The sequence below is a fragment of the Serinus canaria genome, chromosome 23 (genome assembly GCF_022539315.1).
Source record: "Serinus canaria isolate serCan28SL12 chromosome 23, serCan2020, whole genome shotgun sequence".
NCBI lineage: Eukaryota > Metazoa > Chordata > Aves > Passeriformes > Fringillidae > Serinus > Serinus canaria.
Window position 1 is genome coordinate 293,717 of NC_066336.1, and position 22,792 is coordinate 316,508.

The 22,792-nt window shown below is 56.2% G+C and overlaps 1 protein-coding gene across 3 annotated transcripts in view; it reads left to right on the plus strand.

Moving 5' to 3' along the window:
* The first annotated feature begins 881 nt into the window (after window positions 1–881).
* PTPRU (protein tyrosine phosphatase receptor type U) overlaps window positions 882–22,792 on the plus strand; it is a 56,517-nt gene continuing 34,606 nt past the window's right edge. For 2 of the 3 annotated variants that reach the window (XM_050983303.1, XM_030231897.2), the window contains exons 1-4: window positions 882–1,000; window positions 16,205–16,333; window positions 21,783–22,054; window positions 22,127–22,208. In XM_050983303.1, coding sequence (XP_050839260.1) covers window positions 928–1,000; window positions 16,205–16,333; window positions 21,783–22,054; window positions 22,127–22,208 — 556 coding nt within the window. In that variant the 5' untranslated portion in view covers window positions 882–927. The remainder of the gene's footprint in view (window positions 1,001–16,204; window positions 16,334–21,782; window positions 22,055–22,126; window positions 22,209–22,792) is intronic. The other variant, XM_050983304.1, reaches the window with a different exon arrangement.

The window sequence follows — 22,792 nt, forward strand, 5'->3', positions numbered from 1 at the left end:
TGGGGACCCTACAGCTGGGACCCCTGAGGATACCCTCTGCATTTGAGGGGTTGTGGGGACCCTTCTGGAGACAGGGCCCCCCCAAGCTGAGGACTATCCCCGCATCCCTGCACACCCGGCCCCGCCTTCCGGAACCTGGCAGCCTCCTGCCCGCAGGACACCCCTCTTTCCCTCTGCAGCCCGGTGCCCTCCGCTGCAACTTTCTCCCGCACCCTTGCGGGGTCCTCCCGTGCACCACCCCGTACACAGCCCAAGCTGCTCCCGGGCAGCCCAAGCCGCTCTCCCCCGCCACCGGAGACCTCCCCTCCCTTAAGCGTGCACCTTCCTCAGCCCGCAAATCCCGGGACCCCCATTCCCCGCTTCTCCTGGGACTTCCTCCCCCTCTCTCCCGGTACCGGATATTCCCCTCCTCCCACCCCCCGGTACAGGAGGCCCTCCCGCCCCTCACCCGCGCACCGCCCCCCCCCCCTTAACTCCCGGGACCGCCCCTCTCCCCGCACCACCCAGTACGAGAGAACCTCCTCCCTTAACGGAACGCCGCCCGTCGCCCCCAGCTCCCGGGACCCCTCCCCACCTCTCCTCTCCCCCGGTACCAGAGAACCCCCCCAGTGCCCCCGTAACTCCCGGGACCACCCCCCGCCCTGCGCTCCCAAACTTCCCCCGCGGCGCCTCCGCTCGTGTCCGCCAGGGGGCGCCGCCGCCCCGCCCGCCGTTGCCCTTCCCGGTACCGGCGCCCCCCCCTCCCGCGCCCCCCCGCGGGCGGCGGTGACGTCACGGCGGGCGCGAGCCGCCGCCGCTGGTATTTGAGGCGCGGGGCGGGTACGGGGGCCCCGCTGCGCCCCCGCCGCGCCGGAACCGCGGGCGCGCAGCGGCGGCGGCGGCCCCGGCCCCGCCGCCCCCTGCTCGGTCCCCGGCACCGGCCGCACCATGCGGAGCGCCCGGGCGCTGCTGCTTGCCCTCGCCCTGCGGGTCTACGCGCTGGACACCGAGACGCCCGCCGGTAGGAACGGAGCGCGGTGTGTGCGCCGGGGAGAGGGGTCCTGCTCGCTCGGTGCGGTTCCGGTTCTCCACCGACCCCGCTACGCGGAAGGTCCCGCCCGTCCCACCGCCACCTGTTCCCACCGGAGAGTGTCGGAACCGCCTCGGAATCCCGACTCCCTCCCCTCCGGACACTGGTATGGGGGCTCCTCTCGCCTGCGCCCGCCGCCACCGGGGGAAGTTTTCCCTGCCGCGGGTGCGGCGGCCGGGGGGTCTCGGCGGCGCCCCCCACCCCGAGGATGCTCCGCCGAGAGCGGCCCCATGGGTCCCGCTCGCTGCCGGTATCGGGGCCGCCGTCCGATCCCCCCTCCCGCCGCACGCCGGGAGGGAAAACTTCCGCCGTGGCGGCGAGGGGAGCACGGGCGAGAGGAGCCCTCAGGCCGGTGCCCGGGGCCGGCGGGATCCCGGTGGTTTCACTGGCGGCTCCAGCGGGGGAAGCTGGGGATCCTCCGGTAGGAACAGGTGGCGGCCGCGGCGGCTCCGATCGCAGCCTCCCGGCTCTCGTTTTGCTGGGGGAGTACTGGGGGAGTTGTACGGAGATACGATCGATCGATTAATTTGATTAATTTACGTATTTTAATATTCCCCTGCTGCCCCTGATCTACCCGGCGCTGAGCCCTGCGCGCCCCGGGACCCCCTAGGCAGGGGCTCGGGAAAAGCTGATGCGGTGTGCCGGAACGACGACGACTCGCTCCCAGTCCCTTCGGGAAGCTGGAATGGGGTTGCATGCTGCGGAGAATGGGAATTTGGGCTCCCGAGCTGCTACCGGGGGCTGCCAGCGCTTTTTTGGGGAAACGAAGCCACGGGATTTGGTGCCGCGCTCCAAGGGGTCCCTGGTGCTATTGCCCCCAGCTCCTGGGTGATGCTGATCACATTAAAGTGTATTTTTGCCTAGTTCTTTGGTTTTTCACCTTTAAATCCATGCTGTTCACCTGCACGCAGTCCCTATGGTGGTGCATTGATTTTGTTTTTTTTTGGGTAGTGGCATTTCTCCAAAGATTATAAATAGTGACACCCATCAGCAGAAAACAAGCAGCGGCTGACCCGTGCATGGGGGATGGAGAGATGATGGGTGGGGGGATGTGAAGCCGTTCAGGCTCCCCCGGGTCGTGCAGGGTCGAGGGAATGGGTTTGTATTTAGGGGGGGAGAGGTTGTGTGCTGCAGGAGCTGCTGCTCTGAGCTTCGGGGCTGACCAGGGGGCGATGGGGAAACTGAGGCATGGAGCTACTGGGGGTTGGTGGAGTAAGGGGCCTCTACCCACCCCCCTCGGTTTCAGAGGGGGATTTGGGGTTTGCTACTCCCCAACCCTGGTGTGTGGTGCTCTGCTGGCTCTCAGGTTTGAGCTGCTGCACCCCTCGAGGGGCTGGAGAGGCAGTGGTGGGGACGTACTGGGGACTGGGGTGACTTTGTGGGGAGAGTCCCCTCCCAAGCAAACCCTTTTCCCTCGGTGGGGTCCCTTCTCTGAAGGATGGCACTGGCAAAGGGCAGGATCGAGCCTGCTGCTGGTGTAAATCAGGAGTGTGTTTGCTCCATTTCCCTGGCAGATGCAGAGCAGGCTCAGCTCCGCAGTGGAGCTGAAGGGACTGGATCCAGCTGGAGGTGAGGCGTCTGCTGCCGACCCCCCTGCTCCACTGCTTTTCACCTGGATCTGCTGTTTGATCCTGCTGATGTGGCTTGGCCGGCTGTTGCCTGGCTCATCCGTGGGACTGCACAGTGGGGAAGGGCTGGGACAAAAATATTGAAGCCATTTGCATGTGCTCTAGGCCTCTGGGGAGGACACACTGCTTGTCTTGGTGGATATTTTCAGAAGATGGGGTGTTTTTTAGCTGTGCCTTTGTGAAGAAGGGGCAAAGGTGGTCCCTTCTACAGGTGGGGAAGTGGGGTGCCCTGGTTACAGCCCACCACGGCTTTAGGGTGTTCTTTGCTCCTTCCTGCAGCCCTCAAACTTCTAGTAGTTCATGAAGGTTTCACAGTGACTGAGCTGTCATTGCCGGCCTGTTGTGCTTGTCACGGAGGGGACCTGGGTGGGGTTGAGAGGCACCGGCTGACCCCCCCAAACTGAGGATGCGGGGACTCACGTAGTGTCAGCAGGCTGGGATGGGGACCTGTGCTTGGCACCAGCGGCCTTTGGCAGCCCCACCTGTCCTCCCTGGGCTCTTTGCAGCAGGAGCCTTTCCCTGCTGGAAGCCCGTGGCCAGGAGCCACCTGGCTCGCAGGGCTCCGCGCTGGGCCCGGGGGCAAGAGGTTGTGCAGGCTCAGGTATTCCCTCCGCTTTTTGCCTTCCCTGCCAGGAAAGGTGGATGTGGCGCTTGGGGAAGTGTTGAGGGCATGGCTGGACTCAGTCATGTTTTCCAGCCCAAATGATTCCATGGTAAGGTGCACCTCTGCTTCTGTGTGTTGCACCCCAAGACCTCAGCGATGTGCTGCTCAGGGGTCCCAGCCCGCGCTCCCGGGCTGTTTTCCGGCGGTGGGGACTCGCGATGGGGACACAGCCGTGCTGCTGTGTGGCGCTCCTGCCGGAGTTATGCGGAAGCTATTTGCACTTGGCTCTGACTTCGTTAGCAGCAATTAAGCAAATAAAATATTTGCGTTTGTAGCTTCCACTTGGGAGGTTGGGACTGCCAGGAAGCACTGGACTGGCGTTGGTGGCGTCTCTGGGGACACTCAGACTGCTGGGGCAGGCGGTGCCGGCTGTGGTGACCAGCTGGGGCCAGGCAGGGGGACGGGGCCCCCCAAGCGTCCCTGTCCCCGCGCGGCAGCGCTGGCAGGAGATGGCGCGGCTGACCCTGACCCCGACGCGCGGTGCTGTCTCGGCCGAGTGAAAGGAACAGCCGAGCAGACGCCGATCCCGGCGTGGGGATTGGGGTCGGCAGCGGGGCAGCCCCGCCCGTTAACGGTCACGGGGGCTCGGGAGGGGCTGGGAGAAGGGATGAGCAGGGGATGCTCGGGGAAGGGGTGGGGGTCAGAAGCAGAGATGTCCCCGGCTGCTGCTGGGGGACAGGGTCAGTGTTTCGTGCCCTCCGGGAGCTCAGGTGCCTGATGCTGCTCCTCCAGCGCTATCCCGGGGTTTGTTTCCCTGTCTGTCTGTGGGCTCTCCCATGCCAAGGCATTTTTGTTCTCCCCACTCAGCCTTCACCAAGCACACAAAATGTGCGAGAAACTTACATTTTCCTTGTCAGCTTGTTTCAGGCTTCGTGGTTTGTGGTGTATTATTGTTTTGTTTTGTTTATTTATTTTTTTAAATTGTTTGTTTGGATTTTTTTTTTCTTCTTGCCTGTTCTCTTGTACCAGGGAAGAAGCTCTTTCTCTTGTTTGCTCCTACGTGTGTTTTTAATGCCCTGAGAATGCCATGCCCTTTCCCAGAGCGCCCAGACAGTGCAAACACCCCTGAGGCTTTTGTATCGAGATGCTCCGGAAAATCCTGTTGACATGCCCAAGTGTGCCCAGGGCAAAGGTTTCTGGCTCCTGAGCCCACTGCTCTCCAGTGTGTGCAGAGGGACACTAGAGTGTGGTGGATTTTTACCGTCCATGAGGGAGAAGCAGAATTTAAGGAAGCTCAGAGTGATGCTGATGCTCCTGGATGGACCTGTCCCTCTGGCTCTGTATCTGCAGCTCTGTGGTACAGCCTGGCAGTGTCTGGGTTTTTTTCCTTCCCCATCAAGACTTGCAGTTGCATTTGTTTCATTTTTACCCTCTTCTTGTTCCAAAACTCCTGTTTCATGTTTTTCCTCTGGGTGCCTGGACCTGCCCTGGCCCCGGGAACAGGGATGCTGGTGAATCACCTCCTGGCCCAAAATGCACATTTTTCCTTTTGTTATCCAAACTAAGCCAAACCAGCCCTATTCCAGCTTCCTTGGGAGCTTTCCCAGAATAAAGTCTATTGGGATCAGGGCTCTGGGGGGGGAGGGAGACCCCCTGGAAAACCAAGGCTTTAACCCCCGTCCTGGCTGTGACCAACCCCTGTTGCTGCCTGTTGATGTTGGTTTTTCCCTTGACTGCACCTGAGATGGAACTTTTTCATCACTTCATCACCCAGTCCTTGCTCTGCAGAAAGGCTGGGAGCTCTGAGCACCCCAAAATGCCCCATAAGAATCTTCTCCTGGCTGCAGTCCCTCTGGGATTTGCTGCTTTGCTTTGGGCAGTCGTGTGGGTTGAGTACAGGGGGCCGGAGACACAGAGGAAGGCAAATTCCTGCTGCAGCCCTGGGAGCTGGGAGGTAGCACAGGCTCTGGAGAGCCTTATCACCATGGCCCTACCATCTGCCTGCTTAAACCTCCATAAATAAGCTTTTTAATAATCTGTTATTAACATGCACTATAACTGTCTTATTAGACATGTCTGCAAACCTTCAGTTACTGCGTGATTAAATGTCAAGATTCCCAAACCTCTTCTTCCCCGTGGCAGCTTGGGATTTGCTTTGCAGCTTTCCTTGTATCCTACTCTCTCATTCCAGCCTGGAGATCCCTCCTTATACTTGGTGAAACTGAGGCCTTCCCCTCTGGACAAGAAGGATTCCCAACAATGAATCCCCTGAAGCTAATCGCTTCCTCGTTTGCAATCTCAAAATAAATAGGTCCTGGAGATGGAGCTTTTCCTTTCCACTGCAGGTGGCATGGCAGGAGCTGCTGCTGCTTTTACCCGTGCTTGGGTGGGTGTGGGTGGGGAGGGGGTGCCAGCCTGCGTCTGCCTGGCTGGAGTGGTCCTGGAGACACGGATCTGCTCCTCTTTGCTGGGTGAAGGGCATCTCTGGGGAGTGGCTGTGGAGCTGGCAGGTGTCAGAGGGACTTTCCTGGGTGTTCCTGAGCAGCTGCTGCTTTCCTGGCCCTGGGAGTGGCAGGTTCTGCACCCTCTGCCTGGATCAAAACCCAAAGTCCAGCTCTTCAGCTGCTGGAAGGCAAAGGCAGAAGAGCCCTTGCCTGTGGAGCAGCCCTTTCCCCCTCCCTGCTGCCAGCACTAGGGGCTCACATGTCAGAAGTGTTGTTCCTGCTTGCTGGATGGTTGCTGGCTGCTGCTCGTTTCCAGCTGCTTGTGTGCTGTTCCAGGTTCTGCCTGGGTGTCGCAGCCCAGGTCTGCAGCTCCTGCCTGGGCACTGGAGGGGGAACATGCTTACTGCATGTTTAAGGGTCCCAGGCTTTGTACCCCAATTTCTCACACCTGGAGAGTGAATTCAAGCGTGGATTGTGATGAACCAGGCTGGGACTGTCCCTGTTTCCTGTCCCTGGATGCCTCTGCCAGGTCCCAAATCTGGGTGCTGGTTCTGTGCTCACTGCAGGAGCAGGACAGCAGAACTCCCCCTGTGCCATGGGGTACAGAGCACTGCAGGGGCTATTCCTGTGGGTGCTTGGGATGCTGCGTGCTCCAATGAGGAGGCTGGGCTGCAGTGGGAATGCCAGGAGTGTGATGCTCCTGCAGTTTGGGGCCCAGTTTGGTCTCTGTGTGTCACCTTGACTCTGTGACAGATTCACAGCTGGAAGGAGCCTCTTGACTGGCTTTGGCCATTAATTTATTTCCTGACCTTCTGCCTCCCAAAGTGCTGAAGATGTTGAGGAACAGGAGGGGAGGTAAGGTAGGGTGCTTGCCATCCTTTTGGCACCTGGCCAACCCCAGTGTCCTGCAGCTGGGATGGTGGGTCCAGCTCGGGGCCTGGGGGGCTCTGGGCAGCCCTGTTGCTGAAGGCAGGGATGTGCCTGCCATGCCCCCTGTCACCAGGGGACCCCATTGCCCACCCAGGGTGGGCCCTGACTGGAAGCTGGGAAAGCCCCTATCCCTGACAGGGATGCAGTGGAGGAGAGTGTGGCACTGCAACTGGGGACACGGGAGTATGTTGCAGCAGGAGCAACTTCCTGAATATTTTTGTCATACACAATTTTTGATGCCTTTTTTAAAATTGGGCTTGAAAAATACTATCAAATCACCCATGGCAGGGTGGCTGTGGTGGCACAGCCCTCCCAGCTCCCTGCAGCCTTCCCAGACTGCCAGAGGGTCAATCCTTGCCGTTCCAGGGCTGTGCTGGTGCTGGGGAGCCCTAAATTGACCAATAACTGCTTTGGTTCCCTGGACTCCCCATGTGGATCCAACCTTTCCTGACATTAAGTTAATCAGAATTGTGGCTCCGATGGGGAGGCAGGAGATGCTCTGAGGATGAGGGACGGTGACATCGATGACCTGATGAGTCTTAACAAGGCCACTGTCCCCACAGCCCTGCTCAGGATACAAGCCCTGGTGACTCCTGGGCATTTGAGCCTGTGTGCTGCTTTGTGCTAGAGACCTTCAGCCTAATTAGCCCAGTTAGCCAAGCCAAGGAGCATGTGTGGCTCCGGACCCTCAGCTGCTGGACATGCTGCCTGGGGCAGGCTCCCCCAGAGCGGGATGTCACCAGAGGCGAGGGGTGGCCAGTCTAGAAGAGGAGATGATTCACGTGCTATGGCCCAGCTGCTCCCCCAGAGCGTGAGGCTTGACTTTGGGGTGCTGTCCGAGGGGTCTTGCTGCTGTGTCCTGGCAGGAGATGTGGGAACGGCTTTTCTCTGGAGGGGGTGGAACATTGCGGCCACTTGGCTTATGGAGGTGAGAACAGGTAGAGGGATGGACTACAGCAAACTGCATTCCCTTGCTTGGATGGATTTGAAGGTGTCTATGGAGTTTCTGTGGTTTTGGGGGTGCTCTGTAGGGCTCCTCACGGTGCAACCCCTCTCTGTCCTGTGCTGTGTGACCCTGGAGCCTTGGGTTCCTCCAAAAGCTGGAATGAGGGAAGGTTCAACAGGAGCAAATTTCAGGGCTGGTCAGGAAGTCCAGGCAGATCCATTCAAGGATGTGTCTCCTCCAAAGTCCTTCCCTGCTGCTGGCAGCCCACCCCTGGGGACAAGGACCTGTCACAGCCCCACACACTCTTGGGTGCCAGGTCCTCATTCCCTGCCAGCATGTCTTGCCTGTTAGCAGAGGTATGCCGACACCCTGGGTAATTAGCTGCATAAATGCTCTTTCCTTAATTACCAGGTGCTTCAATGTGGTTAGTTGAATTAGCACAGATGGGTGATCCTGGGCACCCCTGGCACTCAAGGTCCTCACTGGGACCACTCTGATTCTGTGGTTTTGGTGTCAATGGGGCATCTGCCTCTTCCTGTGGAGGTGGGTGCTGGGGCTTTCCAGTGCCTTTTTGGGGAAGGAGCAGCTTGGGAGTGACTTTGGAAGCCTCTCAATGCTGAGGCAGACTCTGAATTCTTCCTGTGGTGCAGGTTCAGCCACTGCCCTTCTGGGGCTCTTCCCAAGAACTCTCTTATTTCTGTTATTATTTCTTCTTATTTTTACTGTCTTTTCATCTGTCTGCTGAGTGATAATATCCCATTGATTTTCTGCAGCCAGCAACCAGTCTGTTTTCCCTGGATTATAACAGTATTAAACTAAAGCACTGCATCTCCTCATTGGGTTATTTCTTTTTATGTCAGCTGAACTTTTTATTTAGTCTCTCACCCAGGCTCCTGTCTGGGGACCTGCTGGCTCTGTGACATTTCTCTGTCTGAGAGGCTGTGTCCTGCCTTCCTTCCCATGGAATGGTGGCTGCAGCTGGTTGGGGATGGGAGCTGGGATCTGTCTGGGGCAGGATGTGTGCAGGCAGGAGGTGGAAGGTGCTGGGTCCTTGCTTGGGAGCAGCACAGGCTGGATCTGGGTGCTAGGCACCAACAGCCTTTGGATGGGATGTTAAATCCCCTCTGGGCATGGAGCTAAAGCCTCCTGGCCTGTGTCCCCCAGCACCTCCAGAGCAGCCAGGGAGGTGGACTCCAGGGAGGCATTCCTGGTGCTGCCTGCAGCAGGGTGATGCAGCACCCCAGTCCCAGGAGTGCTGATCTCTCTGGAGCGGAGAGCATGTGGAGCTGCAGTTGGCAGCTGGGTTTGCCCCAAGGAATGATTCTGGCAAGATTAATTATTCCCCCTTTGCTTTTGAATGCATTTTCTCCATGCAGTGATGTATGGCACACTTGGTCTTTGCCCAAGCACAAGCCATCCCTGTGGCATTGCAAAGTCTTTGGAGTTGTATTTTCCCAGTTGTATTTGCTTCAAAATGCCTGTAATGAATCCAGATTTGCCAATTCTCCCCCATCCCTGGGGTTTCTTGGAGGCTGCTGGGACTGGGTACTCACTGCGGGAAGTTTGACAACTCCTTGGGGACCTGCAGGTAAAAGCCATAAAGAGTCTTTACCAGTCAAGAAGGAAAAAAAAAAGGAAAAAGGAGATTTATGTCTTCTGTAGTTGCTGGCAGATGGATATTGTTCTCTAGTCCTGCGTGTTCCAAACACTGAGGTTATCAGGCATAAGTGACTTATTATGCAAATCCTCCGTCTTATATCTGTCTGCTCTCTCCCTGGAATTGCATTGGCCAAACCCCACACGTTCCTGGAGCTGCTAATATTTACACATTAGCTTCTCTGGCTAATATACAAGGCTTCAAGTTGCAAATTGATGTTTTTTACAGCTGAGCAAATTATTTTTTGTATTAAATACAATATTTAAAATGATTTGGAGAACCAAAACAAACTGCTGGTGAGAATTCTAATGGTGCTGCTTTCCATATTCTTCCAATCAGCTTTTATCGGGACTGAGAAATCAGTGATATTTCTCTTTAAACTTTCACTTTGGCAGAAGTGGGGAGCAGAGGAGCAGGGAGGGGGTTTGTCATCATCTCTGGGGTGTGATGCACAGAAACACTTTCAGTGTTGTGCCAGTGCCCCAGGCATGTGCCAAGTGCAGCTACAGAGAGATTCAGCTCCCCTTTGCTTGGGCTGAAGAGATTTTCACAGTGGAATCCTGGGGTGCTTGGGCTTGTCCATGGAGCTGTTGGTGTACCAGTGTGGCCAGGGTCCCCATCAGTGTGAGATCTTGGGGTGCTGGCACACAGGACCTCTCCCTGTCTGGATTTTCCCACTGTGCTGGATTCTTCAGTGCCCAACAGCCCCTGTAACATTCCACCCCTGGGAATATGAGCACCCTGCAGATGGAAATGATCCTGGATCCCTTAACCTCACCTGGGAGCCTGGGGGGTGCTGTGTGCGGGGTCTCACTGGCTGAGAAGTGCATCTAATTTTAGATGATTGCAGAATGTGCTCCCTGCCCCCTGAGTCTGCCAGCACCCGGAGGGAAGCAGCTCCTGGCGTTTCCTTCCCAGGGCACGTTCCCGTAGGAGTGTGCCAAGGAAAGCACCTTTAAATAGCAGCTGGGATCTGGGAGGTGGAAGGCTGGCTCTGCTCCGGGGGTGCTGGGAAGGAATGGCACCTTGGCGAGATCTGCTGGAGCTGTGGTTCTGTATCCCAGCACACCCAGCTCCCTGGGCTTCCTGCCATCCCTGGGGTGATCCTGGGCTGCCAGTGTTCTGGGACTTCACCACATCCCCTCTGTGCCTCGGTTTCCCCATTTGCAGCAGCTCATTGACCATTTATCCTGTATAAAGAGCTTCATCCTTTGGTGCAGACAAAGAGCATCTTCCTCACGTGCATTTAAGAGGAGAGGTCTTGGGTGTGATAATTTGGGGGTGTGCAACTGCAAAGCCTCTGCCTCCATCCCTTTTCCTGGGAGGCAATGAAAACTTTGGATTTGATGGCAGGAGAGCTCCGCTCTCCCCATGCCACATCTTGCTGTGGTCAGGTGATGGTTTCACTCTGTAGGGTGTTTGTACTTGGCAGGGACACCATGTTATGTGTCCTGTGGGTATCTGAATCCTCCCCGTTTCCTGTTGAAAATTACTTGGGGTGGAGGACTGGAGCTGGTGGATACGGCCAGGGATAAAAAATTTATTTTGACTTTGAAAGACAACCAGTGTTATCTCCCCTGGCTGGTGCCTGTGTCATGGGGTGCTGTGGCTTGTGCTCCCAAGATGCTGCACCCCAGAGATGACCATGGGGCTGATCCGGTCCTGGCTAAGCTAGTGTAGGAGCAAAATGGGCTTTTTCCCATCAGGACTGGGTGTCCTGGGTGGCTGCACTGTATTTTGTGGCTCTAGGAAAGCAGCACTTACTTAAGTTTTGGTATGAGACCATTTTTCATAAAGCCTGTCCCCATTTTGAGACATTATTGGTGTTTTGTTCCCATCAGATGATACCCCAGAGCGTCTTGGGTGGGGGAGAGCACAATCCCGGATGGTGCCGGGTGGTGATCCCAATCCTGGATGGTGCCGAGCTGTGATCCCAATCCTGCCATTCCGGATGGTGCCGAGCTGTGATCCCAATCCTGCCATTCCGGACGGTGCCGAGCTGTGATCCCAATCCTGCCATTCCGGATGGTGCCGAGCTGTGATCCCAATCCTGCCATTCCGGATGGTGCTGGGCTGTGATCCCAATCCTGCCATTCCGGATGGTGCCGGGCTGTGATCCCAATCCTGCCATTCCGGATGGTGCCGAGCTGTGATCCCATCCTGCATTCGGAGGTGCGGCTGTGATCCCAATCCTGCCATTCCGGATGGTGCGGAGCTGTGATCCCAATCCTGCCATTCCGGATGGTGCCGGGCTGTGATCCCAATCCTGCCATTCCGGATGGTGCCGGGCTGTGATCCCAATCCTGCCATTCCGGATGGTGCCGAGCTGTGATCCCAATCCTGCCATTCCGGATGGTGCCGGGCTGTGATCCCAATCCTGCCATTCCGGATGGTGCTGGGCTGTGATCCCAATCCTGCCATTCCGGATGGTGCCGGGCTGTGATCCCAATCCTGCCAGTCCGGATGGTGCCGGGCTGTGATCCCAATCCTGCCATTCGGATGGTGCGGCTGTGATCCCAATCCTGCCATTCCGGATGGTGCCGGGCTGTGATCCCAATCCTGCCATTCCGGATGGTGCCGGGCTGTGATCCCAATCCTGCCATTCCGGATGGTGCCGGGCTGTGATCCCAATCCTGAATGGTGCTGGGCTGCCCTTTGGCACAGGCGCCTTCTCAAGGCTGCTCAATAAAAGGCAAGAGGAGACATGGAACATGTCTCATGGTGCAGGAGGTTAAACAGGAAAGGTTTAAGTGTGTAATTAACTTGGAAGCGAGAGCAGTGCAGACTCTGTGGATGAAAGAGCGCAGGGTGGGCTGTAGGCAGGCAGCCACGTTCCTCCGTGGCCGCGGAGAATTAATTAGATGCTGTCCTTTGTACTTGGCTGTTTGGTCTTTCTTTTCCTCCCTTTTCTTTGTGAATCACTAGTCCCTCCCCTCCCCAGATTTCCTCCCCTTCATCCCAGTAGAGGGGGATGCTGGGTGGCAGTGGTGTCCTCCCTGGTGAATCTATTAAACCACCTCCTTTTCTTTCTTTTTAAGAATTTTTAGTCCATCTGGTGTTTAACCCTCACATTGGTGCCCATGCCTCTGCTCTCTCAGCATGCCCTGGTGCTGCAGTGGTACCCAGGGGGATGCTGAGCCTGCTGTCAGGCTCCCTGACAAACCCGCCCAGCCACCTTTTTTTGCTTTCTTTCAAACAATTTTGCTTCATCTGGTGTTTGACCTCTACATTGGTGCCTGTGCCTCTGCTCCCTTCCACCTGGGCACGTGGTGGATGCATGGAGGTGGCAGCAGTACTTGGAGGAGGCTGAGCAGCACTGGTCCCCATCTCCCTAGCAAATCTCTCAAACCACCTCTTTTTACTTTTAAAAAAAATTCTGGTCCATCTGGTATTAAACCCCTGTGCTGGTGCTCATCCCTCCCTGCCCAGGGACGCTGTGATGCTCTGGGGGTTTTGTGTGGGGCGTTTAATGGGGCACGTCTCATGCTTGGCACAGGCTGCCTCCTGTGCACGGGGCAGGCTCTGTGTTGGGGGTGATTCAGGCAGCTTTGGGGTGTTCAGGCTGTGTCTCGGACGTGTCCCAGCCCCTGGGGGCAGACCCCCAGCTCCCTGCAGTATTTTTAGCTGCTGTTGCATTGGGATCGCACCTCCTGCGCTCTCTGCCTTCACCTCGGCGCCCAAGCTGCTGCTGTCACCCTGGCCTGGAGCCAGCTCACTGACCGGGCGCTCCTTGATTTGTTTTTAGGATGTATCCATATCTGGAGCAGTCTCACCAGCTCCCACAGTCCTTGTCCTGCTGCCCTTGGGATGGAATAACCCTCCCACTGCTGCAGGTGGATATTTTGGGTTGCAGCCTCCCTGCCCTCCTTGCAAATGTTGTGATGGAACATTAATTTTTTGCAGGTTGCTCTAGTTTTCCCTTCTCTGAATTTCCACAGCTGCTGAAGCACCTCCAGCCACCCCCTGTGGAGTTGGGGTGATGGCATTTAATTGCTCAGGTGTTAATTTTTATGCCCTTAATCTTGTGATGAGGAGGGAGAATCTGCTGGAGGTCGAGCTTCTCCCAGCCCGTCCTTGGCTGGGGAGAGATGGTGCCAGAAGCATCCCATAACTCATGGAAACCAAGGTTCTGTGAAGCCCCTTTGGCTTTTTTCCCTGCGTGTACAAATCATGGACAAATTAGTCAGGGAAATGGAGTGGCCAGTCGAACTGCCTTTGTTTTGTGCCGTGGATGGGAGGGAAGGCTCGTGCTGGGAAAAGCCTTGGCAGTAAACCTGTCTGAGGAGGGAGATGGATCAGCTTGGCCAGCACATATCTGCTCTGTAATTGTGTTTTAAACTTCTGGAGCTTGGGCATTGTCTCGTGGGTGGCTGAGGATGCAGGTGTGGGGTGATGGAGTCATGGGTTGGTGGCAGTGGCTGTGCTGGGGATGGCAGCAGGATTTGGGTGGGGGGCTGCAGTCCAACAGGAGGAGTAGGGTAAATATCTCATTACGTTTTCAGTGGCTGGGAATAGTTTATTGGGGGTGAAGGAATCACTTTTCCCTGGGAAATGGGGCTCTGCCAGCCTGAAACATTGTTTGACTCTGCTCTGGTTTCTCAAGCCAAAAAAAAAAATCCCCCAAGAACAAATTTCTGCCTCCCAGAATATCCTGCTCAGCAGATCTTGGAAAGAAACACTTGGGCCTTTTTTTCTTTTAAATCACTTGGCACTTAGTCTCTGACACTGTTTTATCTTGAAATTTATTTTATTTCCCTTCCTTCCTGGAAAATTTTGACAGATTTGTGCTTTTTCTCCCATTGGAAAGTGCAGCCAAGTTCCAGACTCTAAAATCCGACACGTCTCGTGGTGAGAGCTGAGGACCAGGGGCTGCAGTGCGGGGGCACATCCGCACGTGGGCTGGGCAGACGCTCCATTTCGGGAAGGGCTTTAAGAAAGCTGTGATGTCTCAGTGCCTCCAGACATATGAATAGAAGAGAATTTGCTTACAGGTTTTTTAAAAGAAGTTTCTTATGGCTCTGAGAGGAAAAAACAGTTGGTGATGGAGCTGGAATGTGCCCTTGTGCTTTAAAAAATGAGTGCAAAGGGGCAAAAAAAGCCACAAATGTCTTCTTATATATGAAAGAGTTGGGAATTGAAATTTCCTAAACATCTTATGGGCTTTTTTCCCAGTGTTTGGACTTGTGTTTGACTAAATATTGCATCCAAGCATCCCTGAGCACAGGGAGGCACCACCCGTGCCAGCAGCGAGGCCATTAACTGCCAAATCCCCAGGTGGCGGGGGGAATTACTGATGTAATTTGGGATAAAATAGGAAGAAAACAGCAGAAATAATCCCTTGGCCCAGCTCTGTTTTCCTGCTGGTGCATTAGGGGATGTTTGCTGTTGTTCATTCCGCTTGCTCAGGGCTTCCTGGGGCCCCTGGTGAGCCTGGCCCCGTTAATTAGCGCCGTGCCCTGGTCCTGTAATCGTGGTTTAATGGGACAATGGGGCAGTGTGAACCAACAGCCCCCAGGGGCCTCACAGCAAAGCTGACCTGAGCTCCAGGCTTGGATGGATGTGGGATGATGGGAGGGCTGGATGGAGGAGCTGGAAATGGGGGTGGACTGGAATGTGGAATCACAGGAGGGGACTGGATGTGGGACGGGAGGGGGCTCTGTCTGTGTCACCTCCCGTGGGAACAAGTGGCCTTTTGGTTTTGCTGCAGTTCTCCGTGCTCAGCTGAGCACGCTGTAGACCAGGGAGGTGCTGTGTAAACACCCTTGCACCCCCAAGAGATAAATCTGTAATATAATAAAATATGACTGCCAAAAGGACTCAGCAGTGCCAAGGGGAGGGTCTCAGGGCTGTGTTCAGGGTTGGAGGTCCTGGCTCAGAACTGCCACACTCACATCAGGCTGTGGAGAGACCCCCAGGAGCCCAAGCCATAGGTGGAGGGTTGGGGTCAAAGCACAAATTTTGTGTGGCCACCACAGCCAAATGCTGTTTCTTGGGGGAAACCCCTTGTGCTACCGACCCCTGAGAAGCAAAGCTGGGAGCTGCATCCTGCTCATGCTGCTGAGGCCTCCCTGGGACCCGAGACCTGCCAGCTTGTGTCACTGGTGAAGCTGCACAGCAGCCGTGGGGCCCTGGGAGAGCCCAGGACCAGACCCCTGCTTACGGTGCCCTTGGGGAATGCCTGGAGTCCCCCTGGGGAATGCCTGGAGTCCCCCTGGGGAATGCCTGGAGTCCCCCGGCATTCCAGGGGCATCACACCGTCCTGGTGGGGCCATTCCAGGGGCATCACACCGTCCTGGTGGGGCCATTCCAGGGGCATCACACCATCCTGGTGGGGGGGCCATTCCAGAGGCATCACACCGTCCTGGTGGGGCCATTCCAGGGGCATCACACCATCCTGGTGGGGCCATTCCAGGGGCATCACACCATCCTGGTGGGGCCATTCCAGAGGCATCACACCGTCCTGGTGGGGCCATTCCAGGGGCATCACACCATCCTGGTGGGGGGGCCATTCCAGAGGCATCACACCGTCCTGGTGGGGCCATTCCAGGGGCATCACACCATCCTGGTGGGGCCATTCCAGAGGCATCACACCGTCCTGGTGGGGCCATTCCAGGGGCATCACACCGTCCTGGTGGGGCCATTCCAGGGGCATCACACCATCCTGGTGGGGCCATTCCAGAGGCATCACACCATCCTGGTGGGGCCATTCCAGAGGCATCACACCATCCTGGTGGGGCCATTCCAGGGGCATCACACCATCCTGGTGGGGCCATTCCAGAGGCATCACACCGTCCTGGTGGGGCCATTCCAGAGGCATCACACCGTCCTGGTGGGGCCATTCCAGGGGCATCACACCATCCTGGTGGGCTTTTGGGGAGGGGGCAGCCACTCTGGGAGCTCGGGGGCTGACAGGTCTGTCCCCACAGCTGGCTGCACCTTCGAGGAGGACAGTGACCCCAACCAGTGTGAGTACAGCCAGGGCGAGGACGATGACTTCGACTGGGACCTCCTCCGCAGTTACCTGATGCCTCACCTGGTTCCTGAGCTGCCTCACGGTGAGTGCCCGGGTCCTCCCGTGCCCCTGGGGCCCTCTGTCCCTACCCTGCCTCTGTGTCCTGTACCCCAGGGCTGGACTATGTGGCTCCTCCTGGTTTAATTCCTGCAGTGTTTTAGACTTTGCTTCTGCCTGCTTATGAGGAAAATGGAGAAAAAACTGTTTCTGGCTTTTTCAAGTTTGGGGAAGGGCTTGTGAGTTGGAGGCATCTCCAAAGTCTTGGGAATGGTAAGGAAGAAAATGAAAATGGCCTTGAAAAAAAATCTCATTGGTTTAAAACTGTACTTTGTTATTTTCTGGGTCCATGTCCTCTCTGGTGGCCAGGCTGGAGGAGCAGACCCAGCCAGGCAGCTGTGAGAAGCTCCCCTCTCCAGGAGGATGGTGTGGGCACCATGCCTGGGTGCATTGCTTGCTCCCTGCTCTGAACTCTGTCCTGCTGTGACCCCCTTGAGTTGTCTCTGAACCCATTTGCTCAGTGAGAGTGCTTCACTGGACTTGGGATGCTCCTTGCTTTTGGGACTGCTGTCTCCTGCCTGATCCTGAAGGGCCAGTCCTGTGCTGAGGATGGGCAGAAAAATGGGAGAGCTTGTTTAGAGCTCAATGGTAAAAATCACCTTTTCTGTTTATTAAAATGTTACCTGCTTTATAGGGAACTCTCTACCCTTCCATCAACCTGCCTCCAGGTGTTTATCTTGTGCCTTGTTCCTGCCAGGGCTTAATTTAGCCTTTCCCCCTCCACTAACTCTGCTCTGCCATTTCCTTTCCCCATCACCTTTTTCTTCCATCCTGTCCCTCCTGGCATGTCCTGGGTGCTGGGGGAGGGCAGGGATCTGCTGGCAGATCCCTGCTTCTCCCTGGATGATTTTTCCAAGTAATTGCTTTAAACGGAGCTATCCTAATTGGTGTGTGTCCGGGGGGTTTCCTGGGGAGAGCAGAGCTGGGGCTTGAGGTGACTGGTGGAGTGTCTGAAACTTGTAATTAGTTGAGTTTTCTGCTCAACATTCAGCTGTAATTTAAAATCCACCGTGACCTACCTGAGTTTAAAGCCTGGGGGCTTGCAGGGGGCTGGGTAGAATGGGGCTTCTCTCACTACCTGAGGAAAAAACTGTGGCTCAGCAGGAGATGGGGTCTTAAAGGAACACAAAGAGTTTAAGGAATAAACTCCAGGATTGATGGGAAAGTGGGTGTGACATCTTGGGTTGGAGGGTGAGAGCATTGCAGTGTCACCCCAGGAAGAGGATACCTGTCCCTGTAGCTCCCCTAAGATCAGGTAATGCTGTTTGCTCATGATCATGGGGTACCAGGGGGGTGCAGGGACCCCATTTTTGGGTAGTTTTACCCTGTTTTGGGTGGAGAGCTGTGCATGAAGCTCTTGCAGCCCCATCACCCCGTTGGTCCTTGCAGCATCTCAGGGGATCAAAAGGATTTCACAGTGCCAGGGCCTCTCCAGGGAGCATTTTCCAAAGGAGTCTCGTGGTCTCAGATTAAAATGAGTTTTTTTTGGAGATCAGCCAGTTTCAAGGAGTGTAGGATTTATTGGAGTGGGTGCTGGCTGCTGGCCACCTGCTGCTACCTTTCCATCCTACTCCCTTCTTACTTTCTTGTTTAGTTTAGGGCTTTTTAACCCCCTTCTCCTGACTTGTCTCTCTTTCACCTAAAGATGATGGATGGGTCTCTCCCATGTTGCAATCATGATTTTTTGTCCCTTTATTGTTCCTTCTTTGAAGGAGCAGCTGCAGGAAGCTGGGTAAGGCAAGTGAGAGCTTGTAATCCCAGACTGGCTTGGGGTGGAAGGGACCTGAAAACTCATTCAGTTCCACCCCCTGCCATGGGCAGAGACACCTCCCACTGTGCCAGGTGCTCCAGCCCCAGTGTCTAACCTGGCCTTGGGCACTGCCAGGGATCCAGGGGCAGCCCCAGCTGCTCTGGCAATTCCAGCCCAGCCCCTCCCCACCCTGCCAGGGAACAATTCCCAAGATCCCATCCAGCCCTGCCCTCTGGCAGTGGGAGCCATTCCCTGTGTCCTGTCCCTCCAGGCCTTGTCTTCAGTCCCTCTGCAGCTCTCCTGGAGTCTCTTTTGGCACTGAAAGGGGCTCTAAGGTCCCTCACTCAAAATATTAAAACAACATATTTGTGGGTGTTTTGTTCCCTCAGATGTGCTTTTTCCTAGGTTTTCCTTCCGAATTCACTAACATCAAGAAACCCCCTGTGCATCAGAGCTTCCCAGTGCATGGAGCTGCTGTGTCCCTGCACAGCCCTGTCCCTGTGCTGGGCGGAACTGAGTTGTTGTCCCCACCCTGAAGAGCTCTGATGTCTCCCCATCCCATCCAAGGAGCTGCTCCTTCAGCTCTCAGCTCCAGCACAGCTTCCCAATCAGCTCCTGCTGCAATCCATAAAACCCTTGAACAGCAAAGCCTGATGGTTTTCTCCCATGGGAATTGCTGCAGTTTGTCCAAGGACCCTGTGGTGGTGGGAGATCAGCCCTAGGTGCTGGGGCTGCTTTGGGAGATGCTCAGCACAGAAGTGGGGCTGAGTGGTTCCCTGGTTCCTGTGCTGGCTGTGACACAGAGAAGGATCCGGCACACGTCAGCTTCCTCTTCCAGCGGGATTTCCTGGAAGCAGATGCTGCAGTGCTCAGACCTGCTCCCCTGGCACCTCCTGTCTGCCAGTGCCGCCCTCTCCCTGTCATCCTGCCTGCCTTCCCTGCCTTCTAATAGCTCTTGGAAATTTTTTTTAAATTTATTTTTGTCTCTCAGTGATTTTGTAGGAGGAAAAAATCATCGAGATTGGGAAGTGGGAGGGGTGGGTTCTTCCCTCCTCTTCTTTCAGGGCTGTTTGGGTTTTTCCTGGAGGGATGCAGCGGCAGGCAGAACCCTTGGGATGGGCAGCATGATGGGAAGAGCTGCCCCTTCCCATGGGCAGGCAGGGCTTCAACTGGCCTTGGGCACTACCAGGGATCCAGGAGCAGCCATGGCTGCTCTGGGCACCCTGTGCCAGCCCCTCCCCACCCTCACAGGGAACAATTCCTCCCCAATATCCCATCCAACCCTGCCCTCTGGCAGTGGGAAGTACCTCTGCTTCTCTTATATTTATGAAAGAAACCCAGCCTACACCCTGGGCTTCAGGCTAATGCCAGATATTTACAGCAGAGGAGGATAAATTTAGCACAAAAGCGAGTGGTTGGAACCTGCTTTTTCCAATGCTGCAACACCAGGAAGAAAATTAAGAAGGGAAAATAGTTTGTGTGGGAAGCCCTGCCTGATGAGGGATGCTCAGGTGCATCCCTGCTCCCAGGTGACCTTATGGGCATTCTCTGTCTTTTAAAATAACTCATCAGTGGTTTAATTTTAGTCTTGGCCTCTTTAGTTTGGTCCTGTGGCTTTTTGTTTGTAAAGGGAGGGCAGAGGAAGGGCCTGTGTTTGTTAACGAGAGCCCATTCATTAATGAGGTGGCTTTTGGGAGATGTCCCCTGGCGTGGGGTGGGTCCATGGTCTCTCTCCACTCTGCTGTCCCTGGACCAAATGGGGCTGATCTCATTAGAGCAGAAGTAATTTTGCTGGGGGAAATGAGAAGAGAAAAAAGACAAGCATGGACATAGTGCCTTCCCCTTGGTGGGTGAAAGGAGCTGTGCTGGACTCCGAGGAAATAAATTGTCATCGTTTTATTTCACCCTGAGTAGCCACCCCAAGGGACTGGCAGGGCCAGGCAGCCACACAGGTCAGTGGTGTGGGGAAAATTTCCCTTTTAGGAATTTCTTTCCCTTGCCCCAGCTCCTGTCCCTGAAGGATGCACTGGGAGATGCTTTTGCTACTGGCACTGTGTCACCCCAGCTAGTGCTGTGACCCCCTGGAGACCCTGGTCCTGGGTCCCCCCAGGTGCAGGTCCCAAACTCTGGGGCAGTAGATGGGTCTCCCTTGTGATCCCAAATGCTGCATGGGCATGGATGGGTGCCCTCTGCAATCACAAGTGTTGTAGGGGGATGGATGGGTACCCCTACAATTCCCCTTCACCTTCCTTTGGCTTTTCTTGGAGCTGCTCAGTGGGAGTCGATGGGAGGAAAGCGCCTGAGCTTAGAATTAATTGATAATGAAGCACTGACTGTCAGGAAAACAATGGTAGGCTTGAATAAATGGCCCAGCTTTGTTATTTACAGCTTCTACTGGTATTAAAATGGAGATTAGTAATCCCCTTGCCTTTGGTGAGGGGGAGGATTTGGTGGGGCAGCTTCCCATCCATCCTGTATCCCATCCATCCTGTATGGGGTGTCCCCATGGCTGTGATGGACAGCTCTGGGAGTTGCCAGGAGAGGCTGGGACTTCTGCATCCGCCTTCTGCCTCCAGACTGCCTGGCTTGGAGCGTGCAGGACAGGGAATGAGCTGCCTTTGGGATCCCCTTTGGGATTGTTATCCTGCCTGCCCTATAAATACGGCTTCAATGCTGGGGCTCCTGGTTTTGCTGCTGGTGGTGTTGGGTGGTGGAGGTGGGATCCCAGCAGCAGCAGCTGCTGGTGGTGGGGCAGCTCTGGGAATGACACCCCAGGCACCCCTGAGAGCTGGGATGCTGCTGTTGCTCCTTAGGCACATGAGGGTTTCCCTCTGCATGTGCCTGCTGAGCACAGTTGAAATGTGGTGACAACTGTGTGGTAAATGATACAAGGAGCTGGGAATGGTGGTGAACAGCTGGGGTGGGACTGATGCAGCCAAGGCTGTGAGAGTTAAAGGAGGGCAACATTGGAGCCTTTCCTGCCCCTGGGGCCCTGGGGAGGCAGCAGCTCTGATCCCACCCTCCTCATCCAGCAGTCAGGTCCCACTGCAGTGTCCTGCTGCTGCCCAGAAGGCATCTACTCCTGACTCCATCCCGAGTCCCTCCTGTCCTGCACGTCCTTACTGGCTGTCATGGACCAGTGCCCTGGGGCTCATGGGCATCTTTGTGGTCCCATATCCTCCACCTTCTCTATCCCTGCTGGCAAAGCTCAGGAGAGGTGGAACAGAGAGATTGGAATCATAGAATCTCCTTAGTTAGGAGGGACCCAGAGGGATCATCCAGTCCAACTCTGTCTCTTGCCAGACCTCCCAATAACCCCACCCTGGGCATCCCTCCAGCGCTGTCCAAACACTCCTGGAGCTCTGGCAGCCTCAGGGTCGTGCCCATTCCCTGGGCAGCCTGGGCAGTGCCAGCACCCTCTGGGGGAAGAACCTTGCCCTGATCTCCAGCCTGACCTGCCCTGGTCCAGCTCCAGCCATTCCCTGGGTGCTGTCCCTGTCCCAGAGCAGAGATGGGAGCTGCCCCTCGGGAGGAGCTGCAGACCTCAGGGAGGTCTGGGCTCAGTCTCCTCTGTTCCAGCTGCACACACCAAGTGCCCTAAGCCACTCCCTGTACGGCCCCTCCAGACCCTTCACCATCCTTACAGTTAACTCCCCTCTCTCCCCCTTCTCCCCCGCTGCTGCAGGCTCCTACCTGATGGTGAACTCCTCTCAGCACACCCCGGGCCAGAAAGCTCACCTCCTCTTCCAGGCGCTGAGTGAGAATGACACCCACTGCCTTCAGTTCAGCTACTTCATGTTTAGCCGGGACGGCCGCAGCCCTGGCACCCTCAGCGCCTACGTCTGGGTCACCGGGGGCCTGCTGGGCAGTGCCGTCTGGAACGCCTCCGGCTCGCACGGCCGCCAGTGGCACCAGGCAGAGCTGGCAGTCAGCCTGTTCTGGCCCAGCGAGTACCAGGTGAGGCCCAGCAGCCCCCCCTGGCCCCAGCCCGGACCCCCCGGCCACGGGTGACCCCTCTTTGTGCCGCAGGTGCTCTTTGAGGCCGTGGTTTCCAGCGAGCGCAGGGGGTACCTGGGCCTGGATGACATTTTGCTCCTGAATTATCCATGCTGTGAGTGCCATGGGATGGGACCTGAGGAGGGGCTGTGGCTGGGCTGGGCTGGGCAGCAGGGCTTGGAGCTGGTGTCCATTGGGATGGTCCTGGGGAGAGTGGAGGGCCTAATTCCAGGGTGCAGCCTGGTGGCACCTGGGTGTCACCTGGGCTGGTGGACGTCCATCTCCTGGGCACCTCTGAGGCTCCTTTTGGCATCTCCATCCCTATCCCCACCATCTGCAACAGTACTTTTAGGTTTTTCCAAAACCTTGGAAAAGATTGAACACAAGGCCTGAGTGTCCCCACGAAGCGGGGCCACCCAGGCTGGTGGGATCCAAAATCCCAGAGTGTCCCAATACATTGGCTCTTGGGGTCACATCCTGTTTCTTCCAGGCTGGGTAGGGGACCTGCCTCCTCTATCAGTCCCATACCCTGCATCTGGCACCAGCACTGTGGGGCGCTGGGAGAAAGGCTCATCCCTCCCTGGGCTGGTTCTGTGGGGACAGGAACACATGCCTCACTTGGAGCCAGGATCTGAGGGTGGGCATCAGGCCTGTCCAGAGCTCGCCTCAGCTGTGACATCCTGGGTGGGATTTTGGGTG